This window comes from Sitophilus oryzae, unplaced genomic scaffold (assembly GCF_002938485.1).
Source record: "Sitophilus oryzae breed Bouriz unplaced genomic scaffold, Soryzae_2.0 scaffold_649_pilon_pilon, whole genome shotgun sequence".
Taxonomy (NCBI): Eukaryota; Metazoa; Arthropoda; class Insecta; order Coleoptera; family Curculionidae; genus Sitophilus; species Sitophilus oryzae.
The window spans coordinates 1,524,283-1,541,890 of record NW_022147250.1 but is presented as its reverse complement, the minus strand read 5'-3'; the positions used below and the strand labels follow the sequence as shown (position 1 = coordinate 1,541,890).

General features: G+C 35.4%; 1 protein-coding gene across 1 annotated transcript; it reads left to right on the top strand.

Moving 5' to 3' along the window:
• Positions 1 to 7,668: 7,668 nt before the first annotated feature.
• On the top strand, positions 7,669 to 10,923 carry LOC115887848 (endoglucanase-like). The gene is made up of 6 exons (XM_030907363.1): positions 7,669 to 7,772; positions 9,100 to 9,237; positions 9,543 to 9,675; positions 10,046 to 10,233; positions 10,289 to 10,430; positions 10,648 to 10,923. The coding sequence occupies exons 1-6, from the start codon at positions 7,727 to 7,729 to the stop codon at positions 10,760 to 10,762; spliced, it is 762 nt and encodes a 253-aa protein (XP_030763223.1). The 5' UTR covers positions 7,669 to 7,726; the 3' UTR covers positions 10,763 to 10,923.
• Positions 10,924 to 17,608: the final 6,685 nt, after the last annotated feature.

The following is a 17,608-nucleotide window of genomic DNA, read 5'->3' as shown; positions in this document are numbered from 1 at the left end:
TTAAATTATTTTCCCGAAATGCATCCTAATACATACTTTTATTTCAAAAATTCAAAACCAAAAAAAAAACAAACCAAACTTAAACAAAATTGCAGGGCAACGGCCCAGCTATGTCGAAACACCGGTTCCCATTAGAACACCGAAGTTAAGCGACGTAAGGCTATACTAGTGGATGGACGGGTGACCGGTTAGAAACTCTGTATCGTGATGTCGTCCAATAAAGGCAAAAGTGTAAAATCTATTGACACACACTGCTCATTCACGTCAGTTCGAGGCCGGATGAGATCGGATATTTCGTGAGTAATAACCAAAATAACCGAGATATTTTACTTTTTGAATTTTTATTTTTTAATTTTCAATAAAATTCTTTTTTAGGTTTTCTTCCTTTTGTAAATTTAATCTACTATCTATAGAAATCTCATCACTAATGAGAAATTTGATTTTGATGTCAATATGACTCCTACATGTAGAGGGCACCGCCTACATGTGTTTTAATCAGAGATATAGAGATAGGAGAACGCCATGTTCATGCTTAGGTCTATAGGGGGAATTCAAAAAGTAATGATCATACTAGAGTGGTTTATGATATATTAAATTAAGATTAATTATTATATTATTAGCTGTAATACAGTTGCGGTATTATATCTATAAAAAAAATAAATAAGTATTTTAGTATTCTTCTATCATAGGAATCTATAAATATTTTAAGAAGTTTGTTTTAGTCATTATTTTCGATTATTGAAAATAATTTTGGATGTTTTCAAAAGATTCTTACTTCAAATAAATATGGGAAACTAAAGAAAAATAGAAAGAAATGCAATCTCTAACATTATGAGAATTTTTTAAATTTATTGTGTTACAAATTTGTTGAGTATATTTTTCAGAGAATAAAACAAAAACTGAATATCATAAACATTTATTTTGTAAACAAAATTTTACATATATGTTAATATATCACCAGACCACCACACATAATTATTGCATAGTTAATGCAAAATATTCAATATATACAAATAATATATGAATTAATCTTGAAACATATTTATGTAGTATCCTTCTACTACGTGTTTAAGTATATCATTGTAATGACTATATAATAAGAATTTGAAATAATCAAAATATGTACTTGAAAAATACGAGAAATACATTTAATTTCTATAAATAATATTAGGTTATAAACATAAGTATAAAACATAATTATAACTTAAAAGTGAAAACTAATTTTTGTATGAAGACCAGCATTCTTCCTGTTATTCTTGCACTCTTTTCTCTTTTACATTACAAGACATGATTAAAAAAAGTCTATATAATAAAAATAAAATAGACAAGAAAAAAACAAAGAACTATCACTAAATAAAACACTAATTGGCTATACCAGCTAAAACATTAACAAAAATTATTTTTTACATTTTAAAAAACACTAGAAACAGTTCAGAATAGTAGAAAAACTGTTTATCACGATCATCATTTTCTATTTTCAGCTTATTCAACCATTTCCAATTATGATGTAGCCTTCCTCACATATTTAGATCTAAGTATTATTAAGTCTCTAGTCCGTCCTTCTTGCCAGGTATCCTGCCGAGTCCTGCCCATTGCCACTTGAGGGATTTGACTCTGTGGATGATATCTATTATCTGGAGTGTCCTTCCTCACATATTTAGATCTAAGTATTATTAAGTCTCTAGTCCGTCCTTCTTGCCAGGTATCCTGCCGAGTCCTGCCCATTGCCACTTGAGGGATTTGACTCTGTGGATGATATCTATTATCTGGGTCTTTTGTCGTATCAACTCTATTCTTTTAGGGTCCCAGCATTTCGTTCTATTGAGTTTTGTGCGATGTGCAGTTTCCTTATGATGTCCGTTTTTAAGTGTCCAGGTTTCGCGTGCATAGGTCATCACTGGTAGTACACATTGATTGAATGTTTTGTTCTTTAGATAAAGTGGAATTCTAGATTTGAATATGATTGAGTTTTTTCCATAAGTACTCCATGCCAACTTAATTCTTCTGTTGATTTCTGATAATAGAGATCCCGAGCAGTGTATTTGTTGTCCCAAATACATGTATTCATCTACGATTTCCAGTGCTGTGCTATTTATTAGAATGGCTTTTATGTCCACTAGTTCATTGTACGGTACTTTTTGCTAAGTGCATTTTGTAGCTTGTAGTTCCTCAGGGCTTTTAGCAACTAGAACTATGTCATTAGCAAATCTTAGATAGTTGAGATATTCTCCATCTATTTTTAATCCTTTGTTGGTCCAGTCCAGTTGACGGAAGATTTCTTCTAGTGTTGCTGTAAACAGCTTTGGGGATATCGTGGTTCCCGGTCGTACTCGTACTCCTTTACCACTTTACCAGTTGGGAACTCTGGGGTTGTTTTATAAATCATTACTCTTGCTTTGGTTTCTTTGTATATATTGGTGAGAGTTTCTATATAAGGCCTTGCAATACCTTGTTTCGCTAGTCGCTAGGGCTTCTATTATTGCCTTAGGATATATTGAATCGAAAGCCTTCTCAAAATCTATAAAGGCTATGGCTAGTGGAAGTTCGTATTCTTTTCTTCGGCTGATAGTCAGTCCGTAAGTCAAAAATGAAACGAAAAATTACATTAACCTCGAAAAAAAAAATAGCAAAACAATAGGATGAAATGTCAGAACGGTCTGCTGTTATTACTTTTTGATTTCCCCTGTAAGCCTAAACACTAACATGGCACCCATGTAGGCATAACAAGATTTTTGGATGCGCACTCGTCGAAGCTCATTCTCCTATGTCTATATCTCTGGTTTTAACTCTTTTGAAGAGTTATAACTTTTCGTCCGTACCTGTATAAAACTATGGAGTGAAAAAATATACATTTCCGTGTTTTTTTTACGTAAAAAATGTCTCTTGGTTAAAATCGCTACGAGCAACAGTTCTCAAGATATTTAGAATGAAAATAGTTAATACATGTCATTATTGATAAAATATAAACACGCTGAGAAAGTAGATATATAGTTACTTTTGACTGAAAAATAAATTTGGGAAATTTTTATTTTTTTAAATTAATGATGATAAAACAGTTTCTGTTGAACTTTTGGCACAAAAACATTTAAAATTTATGATTTCAGTCTAATAACTATTCAGTCAACATGTTTAATTTGTGTCAATTATGATAGGTATTAATAATTTCGATTCAAAATAACTCGAGAACCATTACTCGTAGCGATTTTTACCAAGAGACATTTTTTCCGTAAAAAACTTCGTAAATGTATAGTATATTTTTTTTACTCAGTAGTTTTATACAGGTACGGACGAAAAGTTATTACTCTTCAAACCAATTAAAAAATATGTATATAGGTGGCCTAAAATTAAGCATTTTAGGGCATACGCTTATACAAACTTTTTTACTTATTTTTATCTGCAGAATATGTTACCGAAGTTTCCGGAATACAGTTCGGACCACCCTGTATAACACCTATGTATATGCTAAAATCTAAAATGACAACTGGATGGAGACCATACGGAGACAAAAATAAAATTCTTCGTTCAAGTGACATTTTTAAAATGCGATTAAAAACACAAATATCCCTACCAGATCCCAAGAATTAATTGCGAATTTCGCTATTAAATGGGACTACGTAAATAAAAGACGTTTTTATCCCGTGATTCCGTCACATCAATTGCAAACAACCGAACCCGCTGGAGAGCATTTATTGAAGCCCTATGCTCCACGTAGGTGTAAAGAACGAAATGAAAATGCATGCATGGTATTGAATTAGAAAAAAATATATTACAATATTGGCCACGACATAAAAAATATCCAGTATAAGATAATGTGAGTTTTCCATCTATTCCTTCTAAAGGTAGGTTCATATACTACACCTATGTGGAGCATAGGGCTTCAATAAATGCTCTCCAGCGAGTTCGGTTGTTTGCAATTGATTTGACATCTCGCCATGAACGGTTTACTGCTTCGATCCCCTTTTTAATTTTTCTTTGCCATGTGTGCAGAGGCGCAAATAGGGGGGCCAGGGGGGGCTTAGCCCCCCCCATATTTCCAGTGCTTGTCGTATAAAATTGGTTTTAACCTCACATGAATCTTATCTTATAGTGACCTAAGCCCCCCAAAAAACTTAAGCCCCCCTAAAAGTATATGTCTAGTTGCGCCCCTGCATGTGTGTTTTGAACGACCAGTTCTTCTATCTTGAGGTTCCATTGTACTCAATAGCTCTTCCAGCCATGTTGTTGTCGCTTCGCCTTAATGCGTGACCAATCCACCTCCATTTTCTTAGTTTGATCTCATTAAAAATCTGCCTCTGGTTGACTCATTAAACTAAAACTAAATCCTCATTTCTAATTGTGTTTGGCCAAAATATTCCTAGAATTTTTTGCAGTCAGCGGTTTATGAATACTTGGAGTTTGTTAATTAATGGCGGTGTAATTTTCCACTTCTCTGCACCATACAGCAATACTGACTTGACATTTGAATTGAAAATCGGTAAGTAAGTTCGGTAAGTCGAGAGTCTCTCTCTTCAGTCCTAATCCCCATTAGGGATGAGTGTAGTGGTCAGCGTAACATCATGGATGATTTTTCTCCATATGCCTCTGTCTTTTGTCATCTCATGACATTGTGCATTGGCTTCCTACAGCTAGTCGTGATCTGGTCTATCCATCGAGACGGAGAGCGGCCACGTGGTCTATGTCCCTCCACCTAGCCTTGAATTATGAGTCTTTCCATATTGTCCGGACTTTTCCTCATTATATGTCCAAAATATTTTAGTTGTTTTAGTCGGATTTTACAGGAAAGCCTGTGTTGGTAATATTAAGTTCATTTATAATGGAAACGTTTGTATCGCGTTCAGTTCATGGGATACGGAGCATACGTCTATAACAATACATCTCGGTAGCATCGATCTTCTTACGTTCCGCCTGCCTGAGAGTCCACGATTCGCAGCCATACGTCAATATTGGGAGTACCAAACAGTTGACTAGCCGGTTTTTGATGGCTCTTGAAAGTTGGCGGTCTTTCCATCTTGGTCAGTCTCCCAACAGCTACCTTTGCCATGTTGCACCTACGCTTCACCTCTTCTTCCGATGTGCCTGTATTTGTCAATAGTGATTCCAGGTATACGTATAACTTAACGACTTCAAAGCGGTCGATATGACTTATATTTGGATGGTTGTTATGCTGCCTACCAACTATCGTGATTTTGGTTTTTTGTGTATTTAGTTCCAGACCGAGCCGATTGCTTTCGTTTCTACCCTATTTACTAAATTGATTAACTCTTCTTGATTGCTAGCTAGTAGCGAGTAGTGCTGTATCATCTGCAAAGCGTAGATTATTTATTTTTTGGCCATTTATTGAAATGCCACCTTCTCATAATGTATTCTTCGTATATGTTAAATAGTTGAGGAGACAATATACACCCTTGTCTGACCCCTTGTTCAAGGGAAATATTCTTTTAAAGCTGAAGCCAGTATTCTAACTGATCCTCATGGCTGATACTATTGCGTGGATGATAACTTATTAAGATACTATTAAGTGCTGATACTTATGGCTGATACTATTACGTGGATGATAAGTGAAATAAGGTGTTGCGGTACCCCCACTTCCTTTAAGATTTTGCACAAGTGATGCCATCTGACTTTATGGGAAAAAGTCGAGAGTACCTACTGTCTAGATTTTCAAATATTGTTGAGCATTCCAAATGTTATTCTGGCTATGTATATTTCGTTTATAATATCTTACTTTGTCCCTCCGTTGGTTGAGATTGTACTATCCAAGTAAGTAAAATTATTTACCTCCTTTATAAGTGTTGTTCCAATGATAAAGGGAGCGGCATTGTTAGTACAAACTCTCATCGATTTAGTTTTTAATATTGAATTCAACTTCTTTGCACCATACAGCAATACTGACTTGACATTTGAATTGAAAATCGGTAAGTAAGTTCGGTCTCAGTTTTTCAATATAAGCTTCATTTCATAAGTCAAGTAGATTTGATGGTATATCCACATGACTGTGAGAAAGGAGACAGATGTCATCTACATAACTCAGATCAAACTCTCTTCTAACACGCTAGAAGGGAATGGGGTGAGGCAGGGTTGCGTCCTCTCGCCATTTCTTTTTAATATCCTCTTAGATGATATTCTAAAGAGAACCATTTCCAAGAATCAGCGTGGTATATGGTGGACTCCCTTTAGCATGTTAGACCATGTATATACTACCATGTATTTTTCTTCGAGATTATTTATAAATGATAAACTTTTATCAAAACGACCTCATGGCTTTTTTGCCTTTAATTTAGTATATTGAAGAGATATGTAAAATAATACCGCAAATATTTGCGAACCGGTTAAAGATTTATACACAAAAAATTATCTTTTTTTAATTCTGCATCTAGAAGAAAGATAATACCCCGGTGTTGTATTTGAAGCATGAATTGAAATATTACGATGTTGCCCCAACATTATTGTTTAAAGCCGGGTCTCCACCAAAGCAACATATGTCGACGACATTGTCATCAACTTTTGTTACTATTTTCATAAATATTGTCGAGAAATGTAGATCGTACCTACCAAAAAAATATTGTTGCTCGACTTCATTTTTCGACTAAAGAGCGAAAGTTTATTTAGTGTTTATCAAGATGTGGAACGACGAGGATGTAATTATAATCTCAGCCGCATTCTTTATTATTTCGCGAAATGAACATCGTCAAGCCAGAAGACGCTCATGATATTTTTTATTTTTCTTTCAACTTCCACCCTCTCCACTTCTAAACTAGTTGCAATATCATTCCAGTCATCATACTTTCTATTTCTGTTCTTATACCAAGTATGCTTAGTGTCCCAAAGTTCGGGGTGGGCTTGATATTTTTCAATCAGATTTCTTGTTTTATCATTGCTCCACTCCATAACAAATTTATTTTTAGCAACAGAATCAAAAACAAACTTCTGGCCTTGTGAACTACACGAGTACAAATGGCAAAATATACCCGATAAAGTTACTGATAGGAGTTGATTCAGTGGAGACGTTTTTCGACATGTTTGTAAACCTTGTCGTCGATACGATTTTTCTTTGATGTACCGCTCCTCAAGCGAAACATGAAACAAAGTCGGCGACTTAAATCTGCGACATAAAATGTCGACGACTTTACTGAATTTTCAGCAATATTGTCGACAACACTAGTCGCCGACAAATGTTGCTTTGGTGGAGACCCGGCTTAATATGCCTAAGTCTGATTAGGCGCGCACTTTGCAAAGCGGCTGAAAATAGCGGCTCTTTGTAAAAATTCATTCCTTTGTTTAAAATGCCGACTTTTTATAATATATGCCTATATAATATTTAAGTTTCAAATTAGAAAATTGTATGGAGCGATTCAAAATTGCCTACGGTATTCTTGAAAATTGCCGTTAAGTCCTAAATATACTAATTTTCATTGTTGAGAGTTGTCATTTCCTTTAATTTGTTCGAATAATTTACAAAGTGTCAACAAGTTAAAAAACAACTTGATATTCAATTATTGTTCAACCAATAGAACTGGGTGGATATTTTTGTTTTTTATTTTAAAAAACTCATAAGTGTTTTTTAAAATACCTACGTACTTATAAAACTGGTTCTTTAAATTCTCATATAGGTAAGTGATTTTGAACAGGTACTTTAATTCTTATTTTTATCAGATTTAGATAGTGAAATTCTAGTTATATAAATTGGACACTAAATTTGAAATTATTATACAGTTGATTTACAAAAATGAAAGTTCTAATTGTTTTAACCTTTTGTATAGTTTACGTCTTCTGTAAGTTCTCATATTTTTTCTAAAAATTATTTTTGTTGTGTTGTTATTATGCAATATAGTTTTATTTTTTTAAATTGAAGTTTTTACATTAAATTTTTTTGGTAAATACTAACAATCTAATAGATCATAATAGAATACATTGTAATTGGTAATAGCTATGTATTTCAATTAAAAAGTATCTATCCTATAAATGTAACACACATGATATACAAATGCGCTCAACCCTAATGCACACATAACAAATAATATCAAATATATTTATTTTATTATTTGGAAAAATGTGTAAAATATAATATTGTGAAAAACTGGGGAAAATTCTCCCGTTTTTTTACTTAGAAAACTTTTTTTACTTAGATTTGTTAGAAATTTTGTTCAGACTTAAAATTATGTGGTACCTATATTAACATGCGGAAATACATAAATTAATTAAATTAGTATTTATTCATTTTTTATTAAAAATGATACTGTAAGGCCGACCGCACTTTGAACGCGTTTACGTACGAATTTGATTCGTGCGAACACATACGAACACGCACTAATGATCCCGACCTTCCTAGTACAATGGGAGCGCGCATACTGGGTGCGAATCATGTGCGAATTGGTCATACGTAAACGCACGCGTAGTACCGACATCCGAAAACAATCCGAACCTGTTGGGATTTTTAAACGTTTTCGTGCGTTGAACCGTTGAACCGTTGAAAAAAATGGATGTAGGTAATTATACAATGGTAATTAAAGTAATTTTTAACACAAATTTAGGAAATTCATACCCTTAGGGAGTAGAGTGGGATATGAAAGTTTGCTGTACGAAAACATTTTACTATAACCATGGTATAAGGAAACTAGCAATTAAAATGTAAAGGAAGAGACTTGGGGATAGCACCGGTCGCGTGTTATTTTATATTTCTCACGTCTCTAGCTATACTTGTTAAGTTGTACGATAACGACGCGAGTTGCGTCGCCGCAATCTCCATAGAAGAGAATTATCTTGAAGAAACAGATTCATTGCGCTCCAAAGAGGACTCCACGAGTGCGGTATTTATAACAATGTCACCGAAACACTGCTCTTTGACGGAGGAAAGCGGTTTTGGTATGCGCACTCAATTTGTACGACCACTATCGATACGGTTCGTACAATACAAATTCGCATCTAAAGTGCGGCCGGCCTAAGTTCGTCAATGCGACAATTATTTTCATAAATATTGATGGTAATATTGTTTTGATAAATGTCAAATAACAAAAAAATAAGAAAAACATAAAAGATAGAAATGTAAAAAAGGAGATAGTATCTGTAATAATCTAAATATAACGTTTTTTTTATTTATAGGCGGGTCTATATTGACCCAGAGGCAACCGGAAATAAAAAAAGTAGTTGGAGGTTATTCGGGATCATGTACTACATCTCGCTATTGGGATTGTTGTAAGCCAACTTGTTCATGGAAAGGAAACACAAACACGGATTATGGTAAATTGATTTCAATTGCAAGAATAAGATGCATTTTTTACTTATAAAATAATAAACTTTGTTTTGTGTAGTATTCATATGTTTATGAATGTTGGATACAATTATCTTATTTTATTGATACTAAAAGAATAGGCTAATATACATGGTCAGATGTATTAGTGAGACACTTGATAACAATCAAGTCTAAACTATCACAAACATAATATATTATTTTATTAATTCAAGTTTTAAACCTTTTACTATTGATATATATATGTACCTCAAAGTGAAATACATGTAAAATATTCAAATTTTTATTTTTATAGGTCCAGTAAGAGCTTGCAGCAGCGATGGATACAATGTAGATGATGGAAATACTGAATCTGGATGTGTTGGAGGCAGCTCATATATGTGCAATAACCAACAGAGTGTTGTTATTAACTCCACGTTAGCTTATGGGTAAGGATTGATGACAATATTACTAATAACTATTCTATTTTATTAATTTACAAAATAAATATTAGTAATATAACAAGTATGATTACATTTATACAAAATACGCATTACAATATTTTGTTATGTAGACAGACACTGTGCTTCTTGTTTAGAGAGACTTTAACAATAATGTGAAAAAAGTTTAAAGTATAAAATGCTTAGAACTTAACAGATTTGCCATGTTATTATTGACTTTTGCCATGTTATGTTGACTTTTTTTTGTAATAAATTTTTGTTTGCGTAAAAAGGTTCAAATATATATTTTTAATTTCTCTCCATAATATTTAGAGAGTCTTGAATAACAATTATCGAAAATAAAACCACTCTGTTTCAGATTTGCCGCCGCTATGTTCATCAGCCCCCCTGAAAACATGTGTTGTACTTGTTTCCTTCTCAGTTTCCAAAAGGGCGAATGGGGTGACTGTTCCGGAAAACAGATGGTTGTCCAAATTACAAACACCGGTGCTGGTTCTAGCAACTCTAGCGGTGATCAAAACAACATCGAAGTTGCCATGCCTGGAGGTAATGAGAAAAATGTGGTGTCTTATAGGATAAATAACTTTAATTTCTATTATAGGTGGTGTCGGATATTACACAGAAGGATGTAAAACTCAATGGAATGCTCCAGACCTAGGTTGGGGTGACCAGTATGGAGGTGTAACTACTGAAGACGGTTGTTATGAACTTCCTACTCAACTTCAAGATGGATGCAAGTTTAGGTATGCGCTTTGTGAATATTTGATTTATAGATGATACTGTTTAACTTAATGTGTGGTAATAACATAATTGTTATATTTCTTTTCAAACATGAAAATAAGAAAACATTACTTCCAACAATATTTTTAAAGTAGTGGTAATATGGAAATACTACTCCTTAATGTGATAACAATACCTTATTGTCAATAATAAATAGAAGAAAACATGTTTTTTTTTCAGATGGGAGTTCCTTAATGGATGTTCCAATCCACCAGCAACCTTTGAACAAGTTGTTTGCCCTCAAGAAATTGTGGATATATCCGGCTGTAAAATGGACCCTGTTTGGAATTCGTAAAAATAAGAATAAGATATCTTTCAATGTGTTACTAATATAATCGTTTAATGTACCTATGTAAGTGCCGTTTCGCATAAAGCGGATAATTTAGTCCCTCAGGATAATTTCCTGTCAATCGGGCCTTGAAAATAAACGCTCCATGTGAAACGGGCCTAACTATATTTAGAAATTTTCATTTTTTTATATATATACCTACGTATTCAATAAATGTTTACATAATTAATATTATTATTGTTTATTTATTCTAATATCTCCCAATTTAGATCTTTCCCAACAAGAGTTAAAAAGTTCCCAACACATCCTGTTTATTTATTTATACAGTACTTACTTTAGTAACTTTCTAGAATTATAATGTATAATTGTATGTAATAATATTGTATATTAATTATTTATTTATTTCGTTTTATCTGAACTACATCCGTTGGTTTCTCGTGATTGGAAGAGTGACTCGTCTCAACCATGATGGTGATAACGTGATAACTTTTCTGGCTTAGAAACGTTCCCGGTTAAGTTACATGTATAGAAATCGCCTTGTTGTATGGCAGGTGTTAAGGATTACAGATTTTAAAAAAGTCTATTGCCCTCAGCGATTCAATTAGTGTTTTTGGTATTACATCCATATTCGATAGTACTAATGGGATGACCCGGACTCGATCGTATTTCCACATATCCTTAATTTCAAAGCATAAATCAATATATTTGGCAATCTTCTCTCTGTATGCTTGTGTTAGGTTATTGTTGTTTGTCACCGCAAAATCTATGAGCAACACTTCATTTTCTTTTTTCTTCTTCACTACTATGTCTGGTCTATTGTGTTCTAGTCTTTTATCTGTTATTATAGTTCTGTCCGAGTACATTTCATATTCATTGTTTTCAAGGATTGTAACAGGTTCGTACTGATAAGAGTTAACTTTATGCTCTATTAGTTTATACTTCAATGCTAATTCTTGGTCTTTCCCACTTAATGGTATCTAAATTTGTAGTCACTCTGTGCTATAGCTTGGCATCCTCCTATGCCGTGATGTATTATCTCACTTGCTTTCTTACACCTTCGGCATAAGTCAGACTCAATTCCGTCCTTTTATTTATTATTATTTATTTTTTTTTATTATTATCTTATTTTATTGTATATTATTATTATTTGTATATTAATATTGTATATAATTATTTACAAAATTAAATTAATTATTATAGTATATAATATTTACAAAAAAATTATCTTTTTGTACTGTCATACGTCATACGTGATACGTAAAATATGTTTGCAGTTTGTTTAAATGAACGAAGAGTCGATTCATTATGAAAAATTGTTTTTTTGATAATTTTTTTGTCTACTCCTATGGTGTACGCGGTGGTATCATACTAATTAACTACGAATAAAACGTATTAAAATGCTAACAAAAGGTACAAAACTAAATAGTATCGACGTATAGCACATATCAAGTAAATTTATGGGAAGTTTGCACGATGTGATGGTCTGAATTCTGCGATTCCAATTGCGTTAGAAAATGAACGAAATCTGTGGGGCCCTTACACTTAAAAAATCATGTTACATCCGTCACACTTTTTTAAGGCACCCTGTATACTCGTTTAATGATTCACAAATAAAGTAATGAGCTTTACTCATATATAAAAAATAAACGAATTAAAATCTTGTTGCGAAACCAGTCCCGCTCTAATATGCCACGGCCCCTTTGACCTTGAGGAATTCGCGGAATTCGCCGTAACATTCATCCCGTGATTCATCGATGTAGAGACACCGTAAATCGAAGACACGAGAATCACAGCTCATGGATATGCCGGTAGTACTAGTTAAGAAGAAGAACGGTACCACTAGGTGACCATCCGTGTCAAGAAAAGGTACACTACTTGGGTCATGTGGTCTCCTCCCAGGGAGTTGCCGTGGGAATTACATAGATAAACATGAACTACGAAGCTTTTTGGGACTATGCACATACTATCGCCGATGTACAGGGTTTCGCCACCATCTCTAAACCATTGACCAGACTTACCGGAGGGCGTTTCTCTTGGGACTCAGATTGTGACGAGGCATTCCATTTTCAAGTTTGAAGAAGGCCCCGATTAGTGCGCCCATACTTAGCTACCCTTTTGGTAACGAAATGTATTGGTTACCGACTTGGTATATTGGATACCGACGCTAGTAATGTTGGATTAGGTGTTGTTATGCCTCAGATTCAGGATGGTCAAGAAAAAGTAATTGGATATTTTAGTAAGACCTTGTCAAAACCAGAAAGATACTACTGTGTTACCAGACGAGAATTACTAGCAGATGGCTGTTGCGGTTTAAGAATCCTGAAGGGCAAGTAGCTAGATGGATCGAACGATAACAAGAATTTAACTTCGACACAGAAAAAAAAGTCGAGCTGGGGCAATCCATCGAAATGCTTTCCAGAGGCCCTTGCGCTAAGGGCTGTAACCATTTCTGTGGTTCCCGAGCAGAAAAGAGAAAGACGAAACTCCTAAGAACAACTGTGGTTAATGATACTTGGCAATCCGAAGATCTTGCAAAAGGCCAAATCAGTGACCCAGAATTAGGCTCAGTGAAAAACACGGACCAAAGACCAACGTGGGAGGAAGTTTGCGGATGTTCGCAGAACGTGAAGTCGTACGGGCGGAGTGGAATTTCTTGGTAATAGATAACGGATTACTTCGCCGTGTGATCGAGCGACCAGAGGGGCAAGAAGAGAGGAGGCAGATCGTCATTCCAAAGAAGAGGGTCCCGAAAGTTTTGAGAAAAGTCCACAATTGAACCGGCGGTGGACATCTTGGTGTTACCAAGACACTTAGCAAGCTGCGAGAACGGTTCTATTGGATGAACTGCCAAGAAGATGTGAGGGCCTGGTGCAAGAAATGTGACGTTTGCGCCGCAATCAATGGGCCACAAAAGCGCGGTAAAGCCCCAATGCGTCAGTACATCTAGGCAGTCCCTTTGAACGAATAGCGGTCGACGTGGCTGGTCCTTTCCTGGAGATGAACGATGGCAACAAATACATTGTGGTAGTAATGGATTACTTCAGCAAATGGGTCGAGGCCTACGCGTTGCCCAATCAAGAGGCGTCCACCATTGCTGATGCCCTTGTTAAAGAATAGATTTGCAGGTTTGGTGTTCCCATGGAGCTTCATTCAGATCAGGGAAGAAACTTCGAGTCCAATCTGTTCCAAGGCGTCTGAGAAGTTCTTAACATCAGCAAGACCAAAACGACTGCCTTACATCCTCAATCCGATGGGGTGGTTGGGTTGGTTTGGTTTGGTTGGATCTGGCCAAAGTAGTCTCTGACCACCAAAGAGCCTGGGACAAATTTCTTCATCTGTTCCTGTTGGCCTACCGTTCATCCGTCCAAGAATCTACGGAACAAACTCCAGCCAGCATCGTTATGGGGCCGGAAGTCCGCCTACCTTGTGATCGGAAGTTTGGTTGCCGACAGGGAGACAATGTCGCTGGAGAAGATTATTTCCACAGACCACGTCAACGAATGGACGACATCTATCAACGAGTCCGTCTAAATATTCAAAGCGCTAGTGAACTAATAAAAAGGAGCAAATGAAGGAGCACTACGACATTCAAGCTGAGCATGGAGGATACCAACCAGGAAATATGGTGTGGCATACAACCCGCAGAGAGGTCGCGGATTATCTCCGAAGCTACAATCTTCGTGGGAAGAGCCATGGATGGATAGGATTAAATGACGTCGTATACCGAATCAGAAAATTGCCAAAAGGAAAATCGAGGATAGTCCATTTCAATCGCTTGGGCCTCTACCAAGACGAAACAGAAGATCGTGCTGGGACCGCGAAGAACCTGATTCGGTGATATCCTAACAATAGTGAGAAGGCTCATTATGGTGTGACCAAAAAAGAACAACGAGACCTCTTTTACGTCAAGTCGTACGAGACGTCATCTTACGTGCATCTTCCGCGCTAAATAAATTAAAAATAAATTCGTTAGATAAATAGTTTGGAAATAACTTTGATAGTTATTAAGGGTTTTCTTGTTTTGATAATTAATGTAAAATAAATTGTGTTAAATAAATTAGAAGGTGCCCGGTGGCGTAGAGGTACAGCTCTCGTCTACTAATCTCAAGGTTGTGGGTTCGAATCCTACACCCGGCATTTCATCAGCCGACTATTTTTAATAAAATAAAAATAGTTTGGGTACCTAGGTCGACTCAGCGTTAAATGAGTACTTGGGATTCACAATCCTGAGGTAATAATAGGCGGTTGAAGCGTAGTGCTAGCCACATTACCTTCCTTGTATACCGAACGGCTCTAGTATGGCAAGCTGTACCTTGCTACTCACAAGGCGTTAAACGCTATATACGGGATCTATTATTATAATTATTATTTTTTTCACGATTCTATCGGTTGTACCATGACATGTCGCCGGAATATTTCCATTCAAGGCTCCATGTTCATTACTCTGCGGACTATGTTCACCGTACCCAAAATAGCTGCTTTAATACATTGACTTATGATATTTTCTGGTAGCTTCAGCTCCTTTAAGTTCTTCTCAAAATCAATGTGAACCAGACCATTGCTTGAAATGACGAGTGGTATTACTCGGGTTGCTTTTAGATGATAGGTTTGCCTCATATCGAAAGCCAAGTCTTGATACTTCGAATTTTTTCCTTTGCAGTTTTGACTACGTTGTGATCTAGTGGTACAGCTACGTCGATTAAGTAGGCTTTCTTTTCGTTTTTATCCATCCAAACAATGTCCGGCTTATTATGAACTACTGATCTGTCTGTCTGTATTTGCGTACTCCAGTATATTTTATGATGTTCGTTTTCCTCTAATTCTTGTGGCCTGTATTCATAATATTTCTTTTCAGGGTTCTTGATTTTTAGGTACTTTAGCATTTCAAGGTGAATAATCTTTGCTATGTTGTCGTGTCTTTCCGTGTAGTGGACTGACGCAAGACTCTCACATCCAGAGCTGATGTGTTGGATGGATTCGCTAATCTTATGACATACTCTACATTTGTCAGTTGGTATGTTTTGTTTTAAAATATGCCTCCTATACGCTCTAGTGCTAACCACTTGATCTTGTATTGCACATATGAAGCCCTCGGTTTCTCCCATGAGGTTAATGTTTGTAAGGAATTGTATAGATCCACTTTTATCAATTCCTTCTGCCTGGCTTTCGTTGGCATACCTTCCATGCAGAGCCTTTCCTCGAAGTTCCCTCAGCTGTTCCTGAACCGATGGAACTTCCGTTGGGATATGGGAAGCCAGGTTCAAGGAAGAGTAGCCTCGGTCAATCTCGCATATTGCTCGATGAAGGTAAGTATCCCTTTGCATAAAATAGGTTGCTAGTTTGTTATTTTGTCTGTTGCATGTCTTTCAACATTGATAAGTCCTCTCCCTCCATGGATCCTGGGGAGATACAACCTGATTTCTGAAGACGACTGATGGTGCAATCTGAACTGAGATAGTGTTCTCCTAGTAGCTCTGTCTATTTCCTGCAGCTCTGTTTTGGACCATTTCAAGACTCCGTATGTGTGCGCCAGGACAGGAATTGCCCATCTATTGACTGCTGCAATCTTCTGTCTGCCCGGTAAGTATGTTTTACAAACTGTTTTCACTCTCTTTAGGTAAGTATTTTTCATTCTGGTCTTCATTTCCTTATCCTTGATCTGCCCCGTTTGTAACATTCCAAGATATTTGTATGCAGATGTTTTTAGTGTCTCTATCTCTGTACCATCCATTAGTGTAACATTGTCATGACTTATCAGCTTACCTTTTTTGTAGTGTACAGTAGCACATTTAGATAAGCCAAATTCCATATGGATTGATTTACTGAAACGGGATACCAATTCCAACCCCGCCTCGATTGCTTCTTACATTTTTTGGAGCAATATTTCACACTACATGGGTTGCTAACCCACATAGCGGTACCAGAGCCCAGTTGGCCGGCTAAGCCGTTTTCCACCTCCTACGACGTGGACGTTGGGTTGGAATTTAGGAGGCTTATTATTATTATTATTATTATTATTATTATTAAATAAATTAGACTTTTTATCAACACGGAACCCACGAAAAACGTAACAATATTCTGATCTGATATGTTGCGATCAAAGTTATCGTGTACTAGTGATACTATACTTAAATACTATATGTAAGTCTACTCATACTTAAATAATTATGAAAATAAAAAAGAAGAGATTAAATAATAGTTTAATAGTGATGCCATATGAGATTTTTGCATTTGTTTTTTCATTTCAGGGACAAAAATCACCTGGACCTTAGCTAAATCTATATATATTGTACAATCTATGTGTATAATTTAAATATTTAATCAGTATCTATTATTGGGGTATATCATAAAACAATATCTATAGAACTTGAAACAAGTACGTACTTAATCTAATTTTGATACATATTTCTTATTATCATCGACCCGCTAATTTGAGAAGAAACAAATAATAAAACAAAAATAAATGAGAAATCCATATTTCCACGTGATAAACTTGTGAGAGGAGACTTAAAAGTGCCATTAAAAAGTTAAAAATAATAATAAAATATATTTTATGCTATTGTTTCTACTGATAAAAATTAACTCTGTATAGGTAACTCGATTTTTTGCGTCTTGTCCATTATCCAACAATATTTAGTATTTTAGAGATTTTTAAAGATTTAATATTTTGAAGAATCTTTAATAATGGAATCTTAATGTCAGTGGCGGCTCGTCAGGGTAGGCAAGGTAGGCGGCGCCTACCCTAAGATTGTGGCAGAATTTAAGCGATTTATTACATTACATTATTTACTATTAATGTTGCCAATACATAAAAATACTGTTAATATAGGAACTGTGTTTTAATAATCAATA

What these genes read in the sequence shown, in the direction of transcription:
- LOC115887848 (XM_030907363.1), top strand. Translation starts at nt 7,727, where the DNA reads ATGAAAGTTCTAATTGTTTTAACCTTTTGTATAGTTTACGTCTTCT. An exon ending in AACTCCACGTTAGCTTATGG is followed by an intron (nt 9,676 to 10,045) that starts GTAAGGATTGAT and finishes ACTCTGTTTCAG; the next exon opens with ATTTGCCGCCGCTATGTTCA. An exon ending in CGAAGTTGCCATGCCTGGAG is followed by an intron (nt 10,234 to 10,288) that starts GTAATGAGAAAA and finishes TTTCTATTATAG; the next exon opens with GTGGTGTCGGATATTACACA.